This window comes from Haemaphysalis longicornis, unplaced genomic scaffold (assembly GCF_048455015.1).
Source record: "Haemaphysalis longicornis isolate Haplotype H1 unplaced genomic scaffold, Haemaphysalis longicornis Haplotype H1 scaffold_9, whole genome shotgun sequence".
NCBI lineage: Eukaryota > Metazoa > Arthropoda > Arachnida > Ixodida > Ixodidae > Haemaphysalis > Haemaphysalis longicornis.
In genome coordinates, this window is record NW_027526460.1 from 11,000,691 (window position 1) to 11,023,183 (window position 22,493).

Consider the following 22,493-nt stretch of genomic DNA (forward strand, 5'->3'; position numbering starts at 1 on the left):
TCGACTGCTTAAATGCACTATTTTCCGGTAGTATAACCTTAAACGTTGCTACCTGCAAAATTTGGAGGCCGAAATGTGCTTCGCTGCCTCGTAAACGAAGATCAAAAACGCTCTTTTCAAACCGAAACTGGAAAAAAAGGGCAGCCATTACGGACGGCCGGAAGTGACGTTACACTCAGGAATCGAGTGGGCGCAGCCGGCGGATTTTCCCACAGCTGCCTGTGAGAAGACGGCGCGCATTCGATGTGTTTCGGGCCGTCTGTTGCTTCAGACATTAAAAACATGCGCGAAAAGGGGCAGGGAAGTTCGTGCAACCATTATTACTTCGTTGTGAGCTGCTGAGACGCACCTATAGTCGTCCGGTAAAACGAAAACACACGCATCGCGAGACGTCGTGGCGAAGCTGGGTGCACAAAAGGCAGTGTTGAGCGCTAGATGGGCGCCAGCACAGCTAATATGCCCTGTGCCAATGGAACCATCCTGTGTTTGTGAGAAAAAAAAAAAAAAAGCTACCGTGGGAGGAAAGTGTCGAAACATGCCAGCTAGGGTGTAAGAATTTGGTTTCAGTGCATGTTGTGAAACCTCAAATCCAGAATTTTATTATTTTTGTTTACACTGTCAGTTTTGTTCCTGTTAGCAGGGTGCCCGCAGTGCCCGCTCCAAATGTTTAGATAATGATGCCATGCAGCGACGAAAGCACTGCAGTGTCTTCACTCGTGAAGCAGTGACCCTCCCCGAGGCTCAGGGCTGCGAAATATGTGGCCCCGTTTTTAATGTTTTTTTTTTTAACTGGCGAGAGAAATGCTGTTCACAGCGGCTAGTATTTATTTGTTTTTTGACGAAGTTGTCTGAACTGAATCGATTCCGTGTAGTGCGCGGCGTGCTGTACTCATCCGCACCCCGACCGGCGCGATAACAGTAACAGCGTATCACCTCGCGTCGGCGCAGAGCTCTTCGATGGCGGCGGCGTACTCGCGCTCTCGAAAAGTCGACCGGCCGATCGTGCAGTGGGCCGCACAGCTAGCTGCCGTACTCGTTCACGCCCCGACCGGCCGCGGCAACAGCGTATCGTCTTGCGCCGGCCGTTCTGCTCGTAGAGGCAACCGGCCGCGAGCTTGCAGCGCGCCGCACAGCCGCCGTAGTCGTTCGCGCGCCCACGCACCGAGCGGCCGCGACAACAGCGTGTCGTCTCGCGTCGGCCGTTCTACGTATTGCGCAGTCGTAGAGACGCCCGGCCGCGAGCTTGCAGTGCCCCGCACAGCTGCCGTAGTCGTTCGCGCGCCGCCGCACCGACCAGCCGCGCCAACAGCGTATCGCCTCACGTAGACCGTACACGCGTTTCGCGTGCTCGTCGAGTCGACCGAGAGCTGCTGCCGCCGTCGCGACCACGAAATCGGCCGTTGTGCTACCGCCGTATTCGCTCCAGACAGGCCACGGCACTTTTCAAATTTGCTCTTTATGTATCGGCAACCCAGAGTTTCTTCAGCTTCTCGCATTACGGAAACGCGTGAAAGCAATGATTCATGCAAGAGGCACGAATTACGCTGTTCACTCGCGTGAGCTCGCACGTAAAAGGGCTACTGAGGAGAGGCGACGGCCGCACGGGAGTCCTGGCTGGCACGTCACATCCGGAAGTCCGCCGCCGTGGCGACAAGTTGCGGCGACACTCCGCTAGGTGCTGCGTCGGCTGAAGTGGCGTGTTTTCGAACGGTTTTAATAAAAACACTGCGCGTTTGTGGAGTTTAAAATTAGGTCACAAGGGACTTTAGACGTGCATACCGTAACACATTGAAGCAGAATTTAGGGCAGGTAAATATTTGTTTCAGTTGGCCTTTAAGTCTAAAACCTATCATGGTGTGAGGGAAGAGCCCTCTGTCCTCCATGTAGGCGTTCAGTCTATTCAGAATGGCGTGCTCCATCAGCTTGCCGACGCACGAAATCAGTGACATGGGTCTCAAGTTTTCCAATTGTAATTTATTCCCAGGCTTTAGAATCGTGATTACTGTGGCAGTCTTCCATTGCCTCGGGATGCTACCCCTTTCCCAGCATATATTAATGTACTTCGTCAAGGCTTCTATAGATCCGTCGTCTAGATTTCTTAAAATGTTGTTCGATATACCGTCGGGGCCGGAGGTGGACATTGTCCGGAGATTGTCCAAAACTGCCGGAATCTCGGGCATCGTAACGGGTCGGTCAAGGTTTGAGTTTTCTTTACTGGTGTACGGTTTTAGCGCCTTCTTTTGAGTAGATCCAATATACCTACCTTTAATTTATTTGAGCAAGTCCTGCTTCGTTCCCTGGTAAGTGGGATAAATCTTGCTCAGGTTGTGTTTCTGGGTAGTTCTACTACTTTCGGGACCGATTAGGTATCTGATAATATGCCAAGTTTCAGCGAACCCCATCTGAAGCTCCATGCCGTCGCACATGCTGTGGCAGTTTTGGCGGGTGAGCTGATTCGCGTATTCTTCAGTTTCTTCGTTTAAAGCTGCTATTCTTTCTGCGCAGGCTACGATTATGCTTGTGCTTACTGAGCCGTCTCTGCAGGCCATTCATGGCCTCCCACATGTGCAGGAGCCTGCCGTCTGCCACTTTCAGTGCCGCTTCCTCGGAGATGGTTTTAGTAGCTTTTTCTACGCATTTGTTGCAATGGATCAACGTAGGTGGGCAGCTAAGGTGTTAGGTACCTATACTTGAAAAGCGTGGACCCGCAGTGGTTAAGGAAGACTAGAAGGCTTACGATGAAATACGGAAAGAACAGTGTTGAATCCAAAACAGCCACGGTAACCAAAAAAGAGGCAAGGCAGATAGAAACGGATAAATGGAGAGAAAAATGGAAGCTAAAACGTCGTTAGAGATGTACAGGGCGGAAAAATTGGACATCAGAAAGGAAAATTGCTACGATAATTCCCAGGGAAGTGCTTTGCTTTTTGAGGCTGGAGCAGGTTGCTTGCGAACTAAGAGCTTCGTGGGGAAGTATTCACAAAATGATGGGGCATGCGTGGTCTGCGGAAAAGAAACAAACTATGCGGCGCATATTATTAGAATGCGAGGGTATCCATCCAAATCTACATGAGGGAAATATTCGGCTTCCAGAAGCCCTAGGATTTACGGGTAGGACAGAGGAAGCTAATTTCAAGCTGTCGAGACGACGAAAAGAAGATTATAATGCTGGTGGACGAGAATCAGAGAGGGGAATATTGCCTAGGACAGTTACCACCTGTAAAGCGTGAACCGCATGGAGCGTTTTCTGCTGGCGAAAACGCGCCGCGCACGCCACAGGCGCGCTGACGGTGCCGCGTAACCACCTGCACGCTGCGCGTGCCGCTGCCGGCGGCGGCAACGTGGCGGCGGCTTCGGCAGCGAAGTAGTGGCGGGAGCTCGAGCGACCGCTTCTAAGCGCTCTCTAAAATGCCGCTCAAGGCACGCACGAAGTTGCTTGTGTGGTAAAGGAGCTTATAATGTGGGTGAAAACGGTACTATAAAACATCATTCGCACCGCTAGTGAAAGCGCACATTCAATATCTGCTGGGGTGGTAAGCGTGGGTAAGCCTAAACATCCCCGGTGGAGCCAGCCGGCTGTCTCGAGCGCTTTGAAACCACAGCCATGAGGCGCGTGCCTCCCCATTGGCGCAAGTCGCCAGGCTCCTCCCACTGCCGCACGCGACGCGCGTCAAAATCTAGCCAAGGCAGATGCTGCCGCGGCGCGGGCGCGGAATCGTCGACGCGGGCGTCGAAAAAACGCACGCGCAACGCCGACGCGCGCGAATCGGGTGAAAAAAACTCTCCATGCGGTTCGGCCTTAACAGGAAAAAACAAAGTATTCTGTGCCTAATAAGTTTTTTGTGTCTGCCCTGTGCAACGCTCGTATTAAACCAAGAGTATAAAACATAGGTATATTAGTCCTTTTTAGTAAGATGACACGTCATCACTCCGCTACACAGGAGAAACCAATAGCAATCATCATGGTCATCATCATCATAGGCGGCTGCCATGCCCTCTTCGGTCTTCCCTCCGTGTGTATACTAGTGCTTCCAAGCCTAGTGCCCCCTGCCCCCGCTGACCATGCTCCAAGGTAACCACTCGCTTACCAACTCACCAAACCACCACGAGGTCAGTATAGACCTACCTCTGCTTTGGAGAACTCCTATTGCGCGGCGGCGTAAGATTTTACCTGTGGGTTGTGCCTGTCGATGTGGAAATTTTCCAGGTAATTTCGGGCAGTGTTTCCGAAAGAAAACATCGAGCTCAACGGGGAATGACTTGATGGCAAAGGACAAAGTGCAAAGCTTTATTAATGTTGCGGCCTAGAAAAGTTTGTCATAGCGTTTTTGCATTCCAACGTAATCAGGGCCACCGTAAAAGGATGTCCTGTACAGGGACACGGATGGAATCCTGTGACGGTGGGCGATAGCACTGCGTGGTGGTGGAAAAACTGTGTTCGTTTTTGAAGGGGCACGTACGCTATTTAGGCTTTTTATGCTGTTTTAGGTTGGACGTGTCAGCTGCGTGCGGGGGCTGGTCATCCTCCAACGGCTGTGGAACACACGGTAAAATGTAGATTGAAACGAGGTGATGGGTGAGGTACAGAGACAGGAAGCTGGTGTGGCGTCACCTGCCAGTCGTGGCGGCACGCAGTGACGGGTTGTCCTAGCATAGATCTGAATAGGCGGTTGAACAGCGCTTCACTACAGGCACCACGGTTGCTAGAGCGCCCTGCACTTTGAGGAATAAGTGCGTAGTTCATAATCGGCGCTGCCACAACGTCGTTGCTACGTGGTGTTGCGCATCGCGAGTAGCTACGGCCGCCTTGCCTGCAGAGATATGACTGCGCAATTTACTTGGACGGGTTTGGATTAGAGAAGCAGGTGGTATGACGTCACGAAGAAACGGGAAGGTGCTAACGGCATACACCACATATGCTATCATGATTGGCCTTCGTGCTGCATACGTTTCACGTATCTTGTACAGTTGCCTTGAGGAAATTTGTTTCCTTAATTCTATACCTCATCTGGAGGGCATACGGTGCAGGTTCGATTCACACTGGCCTGTCTAGAATGCATGGGTGTCAAATACAGTGGATGGCTTGCACGCGGCGACTTGATTGTCAGTTTGTTCTTTCTTGTGCTCGCTTTAGAAAAGCATTCCAGGTACTCGCGAATTTTAGCCTGTTCGATTTATTTTGTAATACGGTGTGGCTTTAGGTGCAGAAGGCTGTCAGGGGACTGACCCTTTCACCAAAGAGGAATGATTTTAACAGTTTTCAAGCCCATAAGAATGCTCGCTCGGTTAAAGTGTTACATACTTTGCTAACGTTGTCTAGAAGGCTTTTAGAGCACTTTGTCGCCGCAGTTTGCCCTCTTTTGAGCAGTTTTCCGGCCAAAGAAAGTAGCCAAATGAAAGCGTTCTTCGAAGGTGTTTATGAGTGTCTAAGGGGTGATCAATGGTTGAGCGACAGGCAGAGTTGCATGTGAAGGTATGGATAGCATCGGTAATGAAACCGTATAAATGGTGGCCAAAAGGAGCAGCCAAAAATTTGAGCTTCCAGGTCGCACACTGACATATTTGGTAGGCCCCATCTCTTTGGGTAAAACATGGACTGCGCCCTTCTAAAAAATATTTACGCATTTTTCGCAATGTGGTCTACTTCTTGGCTCACGCCCTTAGTCGTGCACCAAGTTTTCTCACTAGAAAAAACCCGAGTTTTACCTGCCTACGCTTGGAGCTAATATAAATTAATTGATCGCGTTCCTATAGAGTTCACGCTGTAACCGCTGTGTCTTCTCCGCCTTTCCTTTTTCCGGTGCACTTTTGCTTCACCCACTGGTAGAATGTCACTGGTGTCTGAAAAAAAAAAAACAAGTTTGATTGCAGATTAGTTATCACGCTGTAGCAAAAGGCAACTCAATCATTTTGCATCCGGAAGATATTAACATGCACCGAAATCTGAACATACTGGTCACTTGATTAAGTGCATCAATAGCAAAAACAGGCTGCATGGCCGGGAGTCGAACCAGAGACGTCATGCTCAGTAACAAGACTTCTTATGGCTCGTGCAGAGTGGACAGAAGTTAGCAGAGAGAGACTATTCGCGGCGAACACTTAAAATGGTTTACCAGTGCGCATTTAATTTTCACCAACCGTGCCTTGTGTATCATTGCAGCGATTTTTATACGGGTTAAAGCAATATTGGCCTTTTCAAACATTGGTGAAATTACTGCGGACACTTTTTGCAGTGGTGCGCCGTTTTAGTTTTAAGGAAACACCAAAACACTTGAAAATGAGTGAACCTGCCCGCCCTCGTGCACGCAGGTTAAAACCATTCCGATATTATCCTCTCAGGTCTTTAAGAGATGAAATAATTTTCGGACTGCGCCTAATGTGCGACACCTACCGGAAGACTGCTTCAAGGTGTTGTGAAGTATTGATAGAAGCTCGAGTACACTCGAAGGTTGTAATTTGGTGACAAGTTATACTCACCCAAAGCACTAGAAGGCCGAACAGAAACATTGACCCAGATCTATATCCAAATTTCTCCACTACGTATCCGGCGATAGGAGGCATAATCGTTGCCCTGCATTTCAGAATAAAAAAAGTATTAACAACGATGATGGGTTTTCACGGGCGCACGATGGGAGATTGGTCACTTCAAACCGGGCGTACAATACGTTCTATGGTAAACAAAATGGCCGCGTATCTGCTCCTCTCGTTGCAAATGTCGACGCCCATTTTAAAAGACGATAGACATTTGCCAAGTAAATGCCTTCCTTCTCTTTCCCGCACACCTCTCATGCTGTTCCTCTCCCGTCTCGTTCTTCCCAAGGTAACACGCTAAAGTTTCGCTCAAGTCAATTTAAATTTACCGCCTTCCACTGCTCCAAGTCGGGTGCCCCGATGTCAGCGCTGCCGTACGGCGGAGGCGCGCGTGAATCGCGGCGCCCTCCTTAAACGTTTATAGAACCTCGTTTCCCCACTCCAATCTGAACGTGGAACCTATCTAGTAGAATCTTTCGTAACTGTTGCCGGTTCAGTTCTTAAAATGCCGCCAGAAGCGTTAGTGGCGCGGGAAACAGCAGGCTATAGAGTGAATTTTTTTTGCGCAGTGGACGTAGGATTTCAAAAAATCGAGCAGCCATGAGTTCTTATAAAGGAACACTGCAAATATTATGTATTGATTTTCTGCCTCGCATTTATGCAATGTTTTATTCTTCTTCAGCAATGTTGACAAGTAGGAACATTGCCACCGGACGTAGACGTTTAGATTTGGCTGTGCGCATATGAACCTATTGTTCAGCTTCTGTTTGACTGGCCGGGTGGCTGAATCGAGTTACAGACAGACAGATAGATAGACATACACACAGATCAAAATTTTCGCGTTTAAGCAGCCCTAGGAAGACTATCGTCTTTAAAAAAACAAACGCGTTGTTGGCATGTTTTTCCCCAAGGTTGGTCACGTTACAGTTAGCGATTTGGTGGCTGCACCCAAGAGCTCAAGCATCATGCTTCCAGCGCTCATTGTGCGCTTTTAAGAAAACGGGTAAGGAAGAATAAGGTTTCTGATTTTATTAGGGTACTTGATAGCATAGGGTTACGTAACTGTGAAAAAACGTGGAAATAAGACTAATGCAGTTGCACTGCACACAGACGAGACGAGGATGAAGGAACAAACAGGACAAGCCCTCAATGATATCCTCCAAGGTTTCACACAAAGAAGACAACGGTGCGAATTCACACCCGAAGGCCCTGTTGGGGGGATATCCAATTTTTCAATTTGTTCCTATCTTTTGAACAAAGCCATGTGTGCTGGCCGTGTTCCCCTTGATCGAACGAAAGAAACGCGACTGGCGCACGAAAACATAGACCAAAACGGCGAGCTCACTCTGGCCTTGCTCAACATAAGGTCATTGGGAAGACATGCCGCTGACGTCAACCACGACGTCACAACGATACTAAAACGATCATGATTACCTGCCACAGCTTCGCCATTCAAATCGTGAGCCTGAGTGGAAAGTTCCCTAAATTTTTTATCTTGCCTGGGTGACCAACTATACCAGAAGGCATGCCTATAGTTCACACTTTCCGGTCATTGTTCTGAATGCAAATGTACCCATTTATTCAGCGGCACAAGTATCGTGTTTCGCCACCTTGACACGGGCCCTGAGAACTTACAGCAGCTTGTTCTATTCGCCAAACAAATGAACACCTTTATGGTTACTTCATCAATAGCACCCCTCGATTGCCATTCACGTGTGGTCCTTTCTGGACGCTGTGTGGATGGTGCCAGCACGTCCTATTGAACGTACGTTTAGTAAGTGCGCGCAAATGTGCATGTTGTTTTTCTGTTTGGATACAAATAAATAAAGTAAGTAATAAATATACGTAAGTAAAAAAATAACTACATAAATAAAAAGCAAGAACGCTTCTCCTGTGTGGTTATTGCACTTCTTTGATGTTGTTCAACACTGTATTCCATCAAACTAACATAATTATTCGTTCTGGCAACAATAACAAAAAAACATTGGATTACAGCACTCAGTATGGCCTAAGGAAGCTCAATATCTGTCTTCTCACTGCATCATGGGCGCAACAAGACGCCAAAGAGCTCCAAGTTTTGACTTCCCGGATTATCACACTGGCTCCCCCCACCACCCCTCCCACAGACGACCAAAATGAACCAAGAAATCAGTTTTGGACGCCCATAAAGGCCTATTGGTTTTCCCTGCCCGCGTCAATAAACTGTCTAAACTGAAGCTCTATCCGTGCCTGACGTCGCTCAAAACCGGCGAAACAAAGCAGGGAAGAGGAAAATGCTCGACCAAGAATTGTCAGGGAAGTGGCGCGGAGGCAAGGAGACGACGAGAAGGTGTGGGGAGTGCACGTCGCGGCGCAGATGTTCGGGTGGGAAGGCGCGCGTCGGGGATTGACTCCGCGTGGTGATGACGTAAGCTCTGACGTGCAAGTGTTCTCTTTGTTCAGAGAGGCAGGGAAGACTGTTTCTTCAGTTTTCGCATCTCAATTGTGAAGGTGGCCGAATTTTTTACTCCTAGTAATTTTAGTAGTAGTATAAAAGAAAATTAAAGATTAATATTAACATTATTAGTATTACTAACGTCTACTTAAATATTATCATCATCATTATTGCAAAAAAAATCTTCTCCCCGCTCCCTCCCTCCTCCACTAGCGTGCACACACAAATCCGCCCCTGGGTTTTCCGCTGGAGGTCTTTAAATATGACGCGATAACACACGTGACTCAGTAGTATGTACTCACCCAAGAACAAGTACAGTGAATACTACAGTTGAAATGAAGGATGTTGTCCTTAGATCGTCAGAATATCCCTTTGCCCTGAAAAATGCGCAATTTTCAGCCACGGACGACACGCACATATTCAAAACGGACCGCCATAAAACGGCTGCACATTTCTGAAGTAGTAAAGTTGTTTGAAAAGGAAAACAGCGGTTACACAACCAGCACTGCTAACTGGGAAGTCTATTTCTGCAATGGCAGTTGTGGTTTCCATAGGTTTCATAAGGTCTTCCCAACAACATTGGGAAGAGGGTGTTACAAACGTACACCCCCTTTCCGTTTGTTAGTTTAGGACTAACAGAAGGCACGCATTTCCTAATACGGCTTGTAATTCGGTAATTATAACAAGGCAAAAGTACTAGCAAAAAAGTTACGGTATAAAATAAGCCCAGGCTGACATTGAAAAGAAGTAAATAAAACAATGCCGTCAGCTCTTTTTCCTGATTCCTCTTTTATAGATCTAGCTGCATTAAAAAAAATATTACGTGACGTTATTTGCATATCGTAAGCCAGTATGTGTTTGGAAATTTAGTTCACGAACTAGGTTAACATGACAAAGAACGTGGTTAGGCTACAATAACCGAAGTGGGGTCGACTTCCCCAAGAAAGTATAGTCGACTATGATTACATTGATCAATCTGGCGGTACCTCTAAAATCTAGTCAATTTGATCGGGAAGTAAAAATACCTTCGGCCAAATACTTCGCCTTTTTCACTAATGGTACCTAATTTTTTCTCAAAACAAGTAAGCTCGAACAAACGCGGGTTAACCATAGCATAAGTAAACAAAATGGAGACTGGCATTATTGTACAGGTTTAAACTGTGATTGACTAATATCCTTCGTGTCTTCGCTTTGCAAAATTCTACAAGTTCTGACGCTGCGTCGATGCGCATGGGAGTCTCTTGCTTGCCAGGAGATCGGTGCAGCATAGCATTTGTCTCTACGTGCCTGCTCATCGTAATGGGCTAATAAATTATAGCAACTTTACTAAGATTCACAGGGCGATTAGTGCATAATTTTCCGGCATTTTTCTGCTCATCCGCCACGCGTTATCTTAAAAGCCAGTTTTGCAGTTACATTTTTCTTTCTGTGCTACGTAGCCGTATTGACCGTGCAAGTAGTCGGATGTGCAAAATTATTATATTGAGCTTACAATTCCAATGAAGCTATGGGTATTACTGTACACGTTAGCGTTGTACAATTAAGTTGCTTAATTATACCTATGTAAATTTTCAAGCAGGAGGGGAGGCAAAGTTTTTAGGTTTCCATACGGTCGAGAATGTCGATGATCCTTTACAAATACGTATTTGCTGTTCGTAATGTAATTGTAGACAATTCTTTCGGCCTCTTTTTTATAAGTTATGTAGAATTTGTGGAGGCGCTTTCTTAAAGGGGACACGCAGACAAAACACGTTTTGTTCATTCGTTAGAATCATGTCGTTAGAATCAGGTTTACGTCAGTTCTAACGTAAACTTCGTTTAACTATACAATTAGGAAATAAGGAAATCGCCATGCGACTTTTTCTTATAGAAGCCACGCACATACAAACACAAATTTAGTTCAGTTGAAAGATTGCTCTGTTAGAATCATATCGACGCAACCTTTAACGTAAACTTCGCTCAAATAAGCTATATAAATAGAGAAAAAGAAAATCGTCCTACGACTTACTAACTCATTTCCCGGACTAGAACCTTTGACGTAAATGCACAGCAGTGCGATTGGCTGAGGGCCTCGAAAGCGAACGCAGGTTTGGCAGGGCTTATAAGCTTGCAGAACGACCTATGTTTGATTAAATTCAATGCACATTCATTTTATAGCAGTAAGAATGGCGAGGTATACAATGGAAGTTACGAAAGCACACGTAAACATGGAAGTACCAGTGCGTTCTACCGACGGTACTGCGCGCACTATGCTTGTTATGGTGGCCCAGCATTCCGGCGCTTTGGGGTTGTCTCACAGGACACTGGACGAATAGCGTAGCCGACATTGTGTTACGTCACCCTGTTTGTCGAGCATACTCAACGTTTCACGAAACGATTACTACCTACCGTAACAAAAACAAGCCATTTGCAAATGTGGTCAGAAACAGAGCGAGGGAGGAAAGCGGTTCTGCACAGTATGGTGGCGCCATCTAGGAGGATTGACGGTACACAAGACGTTCTCGAGTCCACTCCAGACTAGAAGGCGTACTAACATTTGCTTGAAGACCTGTGTTTGTTGCGTCATCGCAGACGTCACGAGACACAGGATTTGGAGGGAGAATCAAAATTATAACTTAAATGGATTGATTCCTGACTGAATAAAGAATCGTTTGCTGCCAGGCAAGCGCTGGGGGCACTCAAAAACACCAAATCTTTCGAATAAAACAAACCTTTATTTTGTCTACATGGACCCCTAGGAAGTAATAATGAGTTTACACGAAAATTGGCCAAAGATTTCTTACAGAGAGCTTGATGGGCGAATTTCTCTGGGGCGTTTGACGCATTTATATGGAGTTTGTATGTAGATTTTTATCTACTTAAAAAGGCATTTATACAGTTTATCGCTGTTACTGGACCAAAAAGAGTATATGTTAGGCAGCGTGGCATAACAGGAATTTGCAGCAATAATAATAGAAACATTCTTCAGACAGGGATAGCCAGCCGAAAAGGACCTGCCAGACAATGCTACACAAAATGTAGAGCTATACTGAAATTGCGTGGCTCAACGCAAGGCCCAAACTGGCAAAAGTTTAGGCAAGGTTCGAAGGTATATTTGTTTGCTTTTGCATTTTTCCGCCCATACAACTCAGCTGCAATAAGTTAAACTGCGTTGGTGGATGTAACCTTGTTTTTCTTGCTCAAATTCATGCCGAATCGAATATAAATATTGAAGACAACAACACTGAATAATGCCTAAAGCGTACTTGTTTGTGGTATATTTTGTTTGTGCCATCAGTCTGAATAAATACTATGTAGGCTTACTTACACGGCGTGCTTCAGGGCGTGGCAGTAACCGCATATGAATTGTCCCGCCATGCCGACTCCCGTGAACACTTGTGACAGGTACACCATCCACATAGTCCTAAAGGTACGGACACGACAAAAGTAGTAAACAATTCTTAAAACGATTTCTCCAGTGTTTTCACATCCACAACCAGACAGTCATCATTAGGCAGCCTGTAAATTTCACTTACGGTATTATTTTTGCGAACCATGATTTCCGGCTTTGCTTAGCGCGTTTCATTATTTTTGTAGTTTATTAATGAGCTTTAACAAAAAGATGCTGGTTGTCCCGGGAAGCTGAAATAAACATAGCCCCTAAGAACAACTCTGCATGCGCTAATGCTGATGGGCATTAAAGTGAGTAACAATGACACTCAATCAGCAAAAAAGTTATTTTCTTTCCCGTAAGCTCCTATGTGCTTATATCAACCCTGTCATTGTAGTTGCTGGCCAATGACGCGCCGTGGAAAACTGGAAGGAAGGAAGGAATAAAGGTAAAGGAAAGGCAGGAATGTCAACAAGGCTGTGGCCTAGTTTGCTATCCTACACGTGAGGAAAGGGAACAATGGGAAAAATGATGAAAACCGTAACAGAAGAGGAAGGTAAGTGGCCAGCATTACGACACTATAGACGATAGAGTTCATTGATTTCATAGAGAGTTGTCTTTTGTTCTACAGTCTTCTGTGCAAGTTCGTCGTTTTTAGGAAGCACAGGAGCGGTTTTGTGGTCTTGTGTGTAGAGGACGGAGAAAGCCAGTGGCCCAGGTTTTTCTCCTCAGAGAACGGCCGCCGAGTATCGAGCTTCCGTGAAGTTGAGGAAGTTGCCTTCTTGCCGGCAAAAAACGTGTACACTCGAGTGAACGCATCGGATAACCGCTCGTCCTGTGCGTTTTCCTATTTGTGTCGTGTGTTGCCTCGCGTTTCTTTTTCAAAATTTCACCCTACAAACTAGCCCATCGGTCGCTACTTTTGTTGACTTACGTTTCACTTGGAATAAAAGGAGCCGGTCCAAGTATGAGGTAGGCAAATACTGCGATGCTTTGGCTAGCAAACGCGCAGAAAGCATCCATCTGAAATCAGAATACGGGAATACAGTTTGTAATCTAAGACCCAGATGTCTGCTCTCGTGTACGTGCGATTTATAAGCATGCACGGGAGTGTGGTTGCGTTCACTTCTGCGTGAAGAAAAAGTGCTGCATCATATATGCAATTGTGGATGTAACTTGCGCCCATTTGGTACTTTTTACCTCTACGTGCACTCAATTGCGCTGGAGCGTCACTCTACAGTGTCTTAACGCTAGAGTGTCAAGTTGCACTCCATTATAATCCAGTGAAGAAGCGAAGACAGAACTCAGTGGAGCGATGGCGCCAGAGCAGAATTAAGCAGCACTATAGAATGACTTTTGTTTTGTCCTTACGCTGTACACGTGTTTTACTGCAGTATCAGCACAGGCTGAACTTCATCATAAAATATTACAGATTCAGTGTGACCTGTGGCTTATCAAGTTGTAATTTATTAACGGTTATATTGCGAAGTATTCTTTGAGTACTGATCTGGGTTTCTAACGCCGTCTGGTTTTCTGGACTCGTGCTACGACTGCGCTCGAGAATACGTCGTAATAGCCACCGTTAGCGAAAGAATAGCTACAACACATGCTTACGCGCATATATATATATATATATATATAGTATAAGTAAAGAGTCGGATACACAGCAAGAACAATAACAAACAATGTTTACTTACGTAGCGGCAATGGGACTTGCCTTCATCAGAGTAAAGATAAAGTTACAAGTTACATGATTTGCCGGCAAGAAGGCAACTTCCTCAACTTCACGGAAGCTCGATACTCGGCGGCCGTTCTCTGAGGAGAAAAACCTGGGCCACTGGCTTTCTCATGTAACTTTACTCTGATGAAGGCAAGTCCCATTGCCGCTACGTAAGTAAACATTGTTTGTTATTGTTCTTGCTGTGTATCCGACTCTTTACTTATACTATTTCTGCGCGCTTTGTGAGTTTATCTTTCTCTAGATTTATATATATATATATATATATATATATATATATATATATATATATATATATAGTAAGGAAATGAGGGGCTCGTTGAGGAAATACAGAAAGATAGATCGGCAGTCTGCAACACCAACGGAAGCATAGGGGTGTGGTTAAGCGCTTTTTTTTACTACGGTTAATGAAGTTAACTTTTTTTTTTTAAGATACGGAAGAAAGAAAGAAAGAAAAACACGCGGCCAGAGTGGGGACCGAACCCACGCCTTTCGAAAGGCGTGGGTTCATCCCCACTCTGTGCGTGTTTTTCTTTCTTTCTTTCTTCCGTAAGATATATATATATGTATATATATATATATATATATATATATATATATATATATACTCGCACGATACGCACAGCCTCCACTAGTCCCACTGTAGTATTCGTTTAACTTATCTGTGCATGCCGGTGAGGTAACAGCGAGCAATCACTTTCCCTGACATAGAATGATTAGCATTTACAAACAATAAGCGGAGATGAATTCTGCGCCTAGTTGCTTTGCGAAGGTGAACATCTGCGGGGCTATACCACCGAGAAGGAGATGTGAAATTGTTCATTTATTCTGGTTTGCTTCGAAAGCTTCTTATCCTTTTGTTGATATTATGACAAGTGCCGACAATTATTAAATACAATGAGAAGAACCCAGTTATTTTCACTGCGCAACCAATTTCATTTTGTTAGTTGAAACGGAATAGTTGTCCCAAGCCAGATACAGATTGGTCTGGGAAAAAAATGGCAAGAAATGCGGTCTTTTTTTTTTTTTGAAACTATCTTCGAGGTAATGCATAAGAAAACCAGTGGCCCTCTCTTGCTGTATGTTGGTTACTTTGACACATGTACAGTACAAAACACATCAAACATAATGGTTCATTTTCCTGAACTGAAACATAATGGGCCCTAAATATTCAAGGTACGCAGAAGCGTCCAAGAAACAGTTTGTACAGGTAAAGGTGCGGCGACACCTCGTTAATACGAGTAATCTGAAAACTCCTTCACCTTCAAATGGCAGAGTATACCCAGCACAAGGCACGCGACGGTGTAGCTCGCGAATTGTACCATGAAAATGACGCCTAGCTGGGTTGTGCTGATCCCGAACTGGAACGAAAAAAGCAAATTCCGGAACGTTAAACTCTTTAAAAAAGAAATCCAAAGTACAGCAGCTTCATTTCTCGTGTTATTCAATAAAGTGTTGGTACCTGTTGAAGGTGGGGCTCGAGTGTCGGCTCGTTAAATCCCATTATCACCCAGCACAGCATCACTGTGCCCATATCAATCAAGAATACCGGGTCTATGAGTAACTTGTACAAGCTCATTCGTTTGTTTGGAGACTCGGTGTCGTGCGTGTGCTCGGTCGCTGCAATGATCAGAGAAATACGGACCGTCAGAACTCCAACCGTGGCCAGGAAAATTGAAAATTGTAAGAGGTTGCCAAGTTAACGGTAGTGTGCGTTTTCTTTTTTTTTTAGTGAACAATAAAAGCGAAATTGGCAAATGGGAAAGCTTGTGGAGAGTTGTACGGGCATGGATGAAAAAAAATATTATAAAAGACAAAAAAGTTTTTCTGCGTGGCCGCGTATAAATATTGGAATATTTGAACCCGATATTTCAAGACAGAAATAAACGCCCGGTTTTGCCAAAATTGCTTCAACTACGTTTCGTCATATAGCACAAAGAGCCACGAGGTGTGAGAAGTACAGAATATACTAGTGTAGCATCGGTACGGTAATAAGCGAATAAAGCATTCATAGCCCCTCAATTTACACCATGTGACTATGCTCATGATACGGTAGTAAACACTATGACGACAATAGAAAAACACGTTTTGAGTCGGTGCAACTGCACAAAAAGCATGCTGTGCAATTCTCGCTATTAGAGCATAGAATATGAGTGCAGTGTTAAGGCGTCTATTATGTAGAGTTTGACCTACCTGACCAAGCACCGTGAGTCGTATAAAACACTAACTTTCTGAAGCCCAGCACCAGTTTACGTTTATTAGAAAAAATAAAGTACCCTTCCACTATGCGAGGAAGGATGAACAGCAAAGTTGGGCTTAGCCCAAGGAGTGGGCGAAATACAACACGTCTGTCCGTAATTTGCGATTGAACATACTTAGTAGGTAATGAGCTCAATAAAATTTGGAAGGACCGCCGTTTTATTCTAGCGGGACAACAAGGGGCTTGTTATTGTCCCGCGTGGTACGTATCTTACTGTCTCTTTAACACACCAACCCAACCCGCTCGTCCTCGGAGGACAGAAATGATGCCGCATCGGGCCGTGAGGCATCCGCGTCAAATTATCTCACCAGCAGTACGGGCATGTCATCGATGAGCCCATGACGCCTGTCTTAGCATCCCCCCCCCCCCCGCCCCCCCGCCCCCCCGCCTTTTTCACTTCCCAGCCCTTTGCACGCATGCACGCATAACCGGCAACCGGAGATGTGGTCTTGCTTAGGCTTGAAAGACACTGGTCAAAATGTCGCTTCGGAAGGCCTTCAAACAGGACGGGAAAAACACCGACCAACACGTGCACGCCAGGAGCCCTCAAAAAAGGAAACACAAAACACTATTCCTTGGGGGCGAAAAATGTTCGTCTTACGTCGATAATTTCACGCACGTTATATGTGGAAACCGATGCATATACAGCTTCTCTAAAATATTGGCAGTAATGGCGTTGTCCAGCAATTTGTAAATTAAAGTGAATACTGCAGGAAATTCATTTAGTATGTTGCCTGTTTAGTGCACGCGCTACACCACGACCGCTTTTGCAAAAATGCTGCTGTTTACCTGGAGATTAGAAGAAAAAAAAAAGCTGATGATCTAGCTTTCTTATCGCAAACTAAATTGCCAAAAATCGTTTTGGTTGAAGCATTTTTATGTCCAGAAAGTGCTGAATAAATATATGAAGATCTTTTTTAACAAAAAGAAATACCATTGCGTGAACGTGTTTCCAACGTAACGATAAAAAATGAAGGAAGCTCACACTAACGCGCAAAACTTGGAAGGTAGTCAAGCTCTACGCAACCTTCACGACCGTCACCAAGGCTTGAGTCCACGGTTGCAGCCGATTTGCTTCTTCTTCACTGCCGCAACGATCTTTACCCTATCATTGTTGGTATAAGTGTGAGCTTCTTTCATTTTTTAGGAGTGCTAATAATTGGACATCACCTTGTAAGGGCCTACGCTATGACGTGTCTTTTTCGTTCCGAGCAAGTGTTGCCACGATTACGGGTAAACGCTGGATTCTTTCTCGTCCCGAGCAAGTATCGCCACGATTACGGGGAACGCTGGAGTTTTTGTTTTTTTTTGCCAATCTTGGCCAGTCTCTCTGAGTGGATATGCTTCGCCTGAAAGAGGCGCGTCGCGGACGCTGCCCGGCCACCGCGAGGTATGCACACACGAGCGCTCGGAATTTTTCTTGGTTTTGTTAACTGCCGGTTTTGTTAATTAACTCGCGTTTACGTACACGCGCTCGGCAATTTCTTGGTATTTTTAGCTGCGGACACGAAAAATTACTGTTTTCTTAACAGCTTCGCTGCAAAAAATTACCGATATGTGATGAAGTTTGATACATTGTTTAAAATAATTTATAGCCGCTCAACGCCACTAATTTAAAGACCACAATAACATTATTCCGTGGCATTCGTGGCGCGAAATAGGTTCTGCCAGCAACATATAATTCTCATATCGTTCTCTGGCGATATCATATCATACATATAATACATAACATAACATATATATACAAATAACATCATTCTCTGGCGAGATTTTGTTCTTCGGTAGGTACACACCTGGTACTTCCTGTACAAACTCGCGCCATGTACGGTTTCGCTTCGAACACTCACGCTATTTCCTTGAGCCATTGTGCTAAAATGATCGAGCCATTCCGCCTGTGGTAGCTTAGAGGTAGAGTTATCCTATGTTCCTAAGACAGAAAAATTGCAACAGGTTGTCTGACTCGCTGGGGCTCGAACCCAGGCCTTGAGCTTCAGAATGCGTAAGATCAATCTTTCGCGTTGTCTTCAACAATACGGGTGATATGTCTTTTAATTCTCTTGTAATTTATTTATTTATTCATAAATACTGCCAATCCCTTGTCGGGATTTTCGCAGGAAGGACATCGGAAAAACCCACAATAAAAGCACACAATAAAAACATCCGTAAGTTACACATCGTTTAGGACACGCGTTACCGTGATGCTACCAAGTTCTCACAATTTCTAACAGCCAAATTCAAACAATTTCTAACCAAGTTTTAACAACAAAGTTCTAACAATAATTGTACTACATCGAAATGATTACAGGGTGAAAGAGTCAAAGTAACACAGTCTAAAACAATCGATTTTGCAAATATGACTACGATAGCGCCATGTTAGGGTTCCGAACGCAAATGTTCTCCAACAAGAGATGAAAATATATTTAAAGAATTGCTGCTAGTAGTCATGGCTTCTAAACTTTTCCATTCCCTTATTGTTGCTCGGGAGAATGAGTGTTTGAAACATTCCGTGCGGAATGCGTATTCTTGCAGTGTTTCGGCCAAAACAGACGACTGGGCGAGTTGGTACATTGTCTTGCTTTGTCCAGCGCTGTGTCCGTTCCTTCTTCCTTTTGTGTCCTGTTTTATTTGCGCTGTTACCAAGCAAGTATTTCGGCGTGCTGTTTACGCGTCGGTCGTGATTGTTTAACTGTAATGTATCTGGAGGCATCGATGTTGGTTTGCTTATGGTGTAGCTGGTACATTAATCGTAGGCGTGCTAGTCTTGCTCGTTTATTCAGCGTTAGCATGTCTGCTTCTTTAAGCATTTCGGTTGGTAAGTCCGTTTGCCTAAACTTATTATAAATGAATCGGACGGCTTTTCTTTGAACGCCTTCTAGCTTCGCAATATGTTTTTTTGTTGACGGGAACCAAACAATGTTCGCATATTCGAGAACAGATCTCACGTACGAGTTGTAGGCTAACAGTTTAATTTCAGAAGGTGCTAGCCGAAGGCATCGTCCCAGAAAATATAGTCGTTTCAACGCGGTTTCTTTAACGTTAGAAACGTGGGCATCCCATCTGAGATCGCTAGTAAATATGAGGCCAAGGTACTTATGATGACTTGTTCTAGGAAATGGGATGCTATTGATGGTATATGAGAACTCTGACCTTTCCCTTTTTCTTGTTGCTTCGTTATAGCTGTTTTTGTACATTCAGTACCATTTGCCAATCTGAACACGAGTTTAGGCTTTGTTTTGTTTAAGGCAAGATGATCTTCTGCAGAGTTTATTTCATGATAAATTATACAATCATCCGCGAAAAGTCTGACGGGGACGGGAATTTGACAGGATAGGTCATTGATAAAAATTAGGAATAAGGTTGGAGCAAGAACACAACCCTGGGGAACACCGGATGTGACGGGAACTGTTGTGGATATTTGGCCATTGAAATGAACAAATTGTGTGCGACCGGTGAGGTAGTTTTTGATCCATTTCGTAACGGAGCCATTGCCTAAGGTACATTGTAACTTTTGTACCAGTTCTTTATGCGAAACCTTATCAAGGGCTTTTGAAAAGTCTAATAGGATAAGGTCGGCCTGTTTTTGGTTGTCCACACTTAAGGATAAATCATCGGTTAGTTCTGTTAGTTGCGTGACTGTAGAAAGCCCCTTAAGGGGAACCATGTTTTCAAGGCGACAGGATGCGTTCGTGTTCAAGATATATATTGATATGTTTTAAGATATGTTCAAGAAGTTTGCTGGAAGTGCAAGTAAGAGATGTAGGCCTGAAGTTATTTACGTCATCTTTTGGGCGTGATTTTCGTATCGGTTTAACTTTCGCTTTTTTCCACTCATGCGTTCCCGTAATCGTTCCCGTAAAGCTATCAACACAAGGAAAAAAAATTAAGCCCAGCGTTTAAACATTACGGCGGAGGGTGACGATTTGTTTTTTTCTGCTCGACCGATTACGCGTTTCAGGCTGTGAAGCCAACGCAGTTCGCGAGGTGGCAAATCAGGTTTTTGTAAAAAGAGCGATCTCGTGAGGAGAAGAGAAGTGAATCGCTTCCTTCTACTCCTTCAACAGCGGTTTTTAGGGAATGCGGTGCAAACGAACGAAATCGGTGGCAGACGTGGAACCAGACTAACCAGACTCCTTTCCACAAGTTCACTTTACCTTGCTGCATTGTGTTTTTTATCCTACTTTTCCTTACCTTAGCTTTGTTGCTGTACAAGCAATGCGTAAAGTTCAAAGGATTTTCCTGTTAACATAATTGCATAAAAGGCATCGGATGTTTCTGAGTGAAGCGCCTCGCAAAAATGAATGCCTGAATTTTTGTTTAGAAGGTGTTCCTCAGTCGTTCATGTTTAGTTTTGGGTCAACCAGAAATCGCAAATCCTGGATTCTTGTAAATAAAGTGGTTGCTCGTTCAAGTAGGGCTTCAGGTATGGTTTCCCAAATGAAAATGAACTCTTCGAAACCACGTGGGTCACTTATGGAACGATGTCTATGCAACTGTAGAACCAACTGCAATTTTTACCCCCAAAAAAAGCACGCGCATACTATGGGCTCTGCAAGAACGGCGGTTGTTTTTTTACTTGCCTTGCACAGGACTTGCAGATATTTTCTTCGACCGAACTGTCCATGGTAGAGAAAATGACGATAGTGCTGCCATCACAAAGAAAGGCAGGGGGTACTCCCATGCCTATAAAAAGCCATGGAAGCGACAGCAATCACCATCAAATGGGAGCAACAATAAACAAGCTAACCAAGGGAAAAACCCATTTGATCAGAGTAACCTCAAAACGACGTTCAGAACTCACGTCAATCAGTATTCCGCCGAGGACAGACCCCAGCATGTTTCCAGCTCCCCACATGAACTCCATCGTCGCCTGTAAGAATAACAACGTCCTTCAGTTCGAACCAGGGCATCGAAGAAAGCGACTTTAGCTTACCACGTTGGCTCAGATATTGCGCTCGTTCATTCAGCGAAAACGTTTTCAGGACGACAGAAGTTGAAAGAGTGCTGTGCAGTTTACTGCAATGACTATTTCGCCGTATAAAAATATTCTATTCCTATTTTGAATGGGCATGTAGGAGCCAAGTAAGACTTCGCTTTCGCTTGCCTACTTTCAATTTCGTTATCGCCCGTGTGGGCAGTGAGCAGTTATCAAAAGTGCCAGCCGACTGTCAGCGGATATAAGAATGGTAGCAGAAGAACCTTTACTTGAGAAGAAGTACCACTGGCCACCCACCATGCAAGAAAGTTTAGGGGAGAGTGGGAAAGTAAACAAATACTGGTCGTTTCTAAAGGCCGCTTTTCAATAAAGGAGGGCGTTTTTTCGAACTGTCACCTTTAACTAGCGCTGGCGCTGACATTCCTAATGTGTTGGTACACGGGGTCTGAGTGATGACCCTCATCCTTGATCACTGAGAGCTTGGATTTCGCGATTATGACGCAGAGAGGTGTTTGTTTTCAGTTACTATAAAAAGCAAAAAAGAAGCCCTCACCAGCATTTTGTTTTGGAAGCTTTGTAAAACGCAGGTTCGCATGCTACATAAACGTATGCAGTCTTGGCAGTCTGAGGGCTCCTGTGCTTGAACTAAAGATACTATAGACTAACTTTGGCAGGTTCTTTTCGCGTTCCGTAGCTGAACTCAAGTAAAATTTTATTATTATAATATTCTGGCAATCATTATCGAATTGGCTTGTCTCTTGTCAAACGTTTTTATCACTTGCGGTGTAAGACACTCAGCCCCAATTTACTTCGATGCGAAGATTTGTACGCTGATTTTTACTTTGTATGGGGCTTCCGTCGGTCTTTCAAAATTAATTTCTAGCATGCCTTTATTTGGGACAAGTTCAGTCTCTAATACAGTAATTCCGTGGGAATTTAGCAGTTTTCAAGTGCCTTTGAAATGTGTGGGTCAAATGGGCCCTGTGATTGGATAATTAGCGAAAATGGAGCAGTCAAAGACGCTAGTTTGCGGCCCCGTAAAAGCCACACGACTTACTATAATGATGCCGGTATGGACGGGAAATGCTGCTGTGACAACAGAGTACGCCGACACGATGTACACTGTCGAGAAAAAACCACCGACGAGGGCAAGTACCAGACATATGGCGAGGAACACGTCGCCACCAGGTGACCAGTACAGCAATCTGCCAACAAAAAAAGCAGGCG

General features: G+C 44.9%; 1 protein-coding gene across 1 annotated transcript in view; it reads right to left on the minus strand.

Moving 5' to 3' along the window:
* Nucleotides 1–5,158: 5,158 nt before the first annotated feature.
* LOC144151979 (MFS-type transporter SLC18B1-like) overlaps nucleotides 5,159–22,493 on the minus strand; it is a 33,779-nt gene continuing 16,444 nt past the window's right edge. The window contains exons 7-17 of the mRNA XM_077683166.1: nucleotides 22,324–22,471; nucleotides 21,132–21,200; nucleotides 20,907–21,013; nucleotides 18,282–18,288; nucleotides 15,536–15,685; nucleotides 15,336–15,434; nucleotides 13,270–13,358; nucleotides 12,273–12,368; nucleotides 9,268–9,342; nucleotides 6,478–6,571; nucleotides 5,159–5,841 (exon numbers count right to left, since the gene is read on the minus strand). Of these exons, the coding sequence (XP_077539292.1) occupies nucleotides 5,758–5,841; nucleotides 6,478–6,571; nucleotides 9,268–9,342; nucleotides 12,273–12,368; nucleotides 13,270–13,358; nucleotides 15,336–15,434; nucleotides 15,536–15,685; nucleotides 18,282–18,288; nucleotides 20,907–21,013; nucleotides 21,132–21,200; nucleotides 22,324–22,471 (1,018 nt within the window). The 3' untranslated portion in view covers nucleotides 5,159–5,757. The remainder of the gene's footprint in view (nucleotides 5,842–6,477; nucleotides 6,572–9,267; nucleotides 9,343–12,272; nucleotides 12,369–13,269; nucleotides 13,359–15,335; nucleotides 15,435–15,535; nucleotides 15,686–18,281; nucleotides 18,289–20,906; nucleotides 21,014–21,131; nucleotides 21,201–22,323; nucleotides 22,472–22,493) is intronic.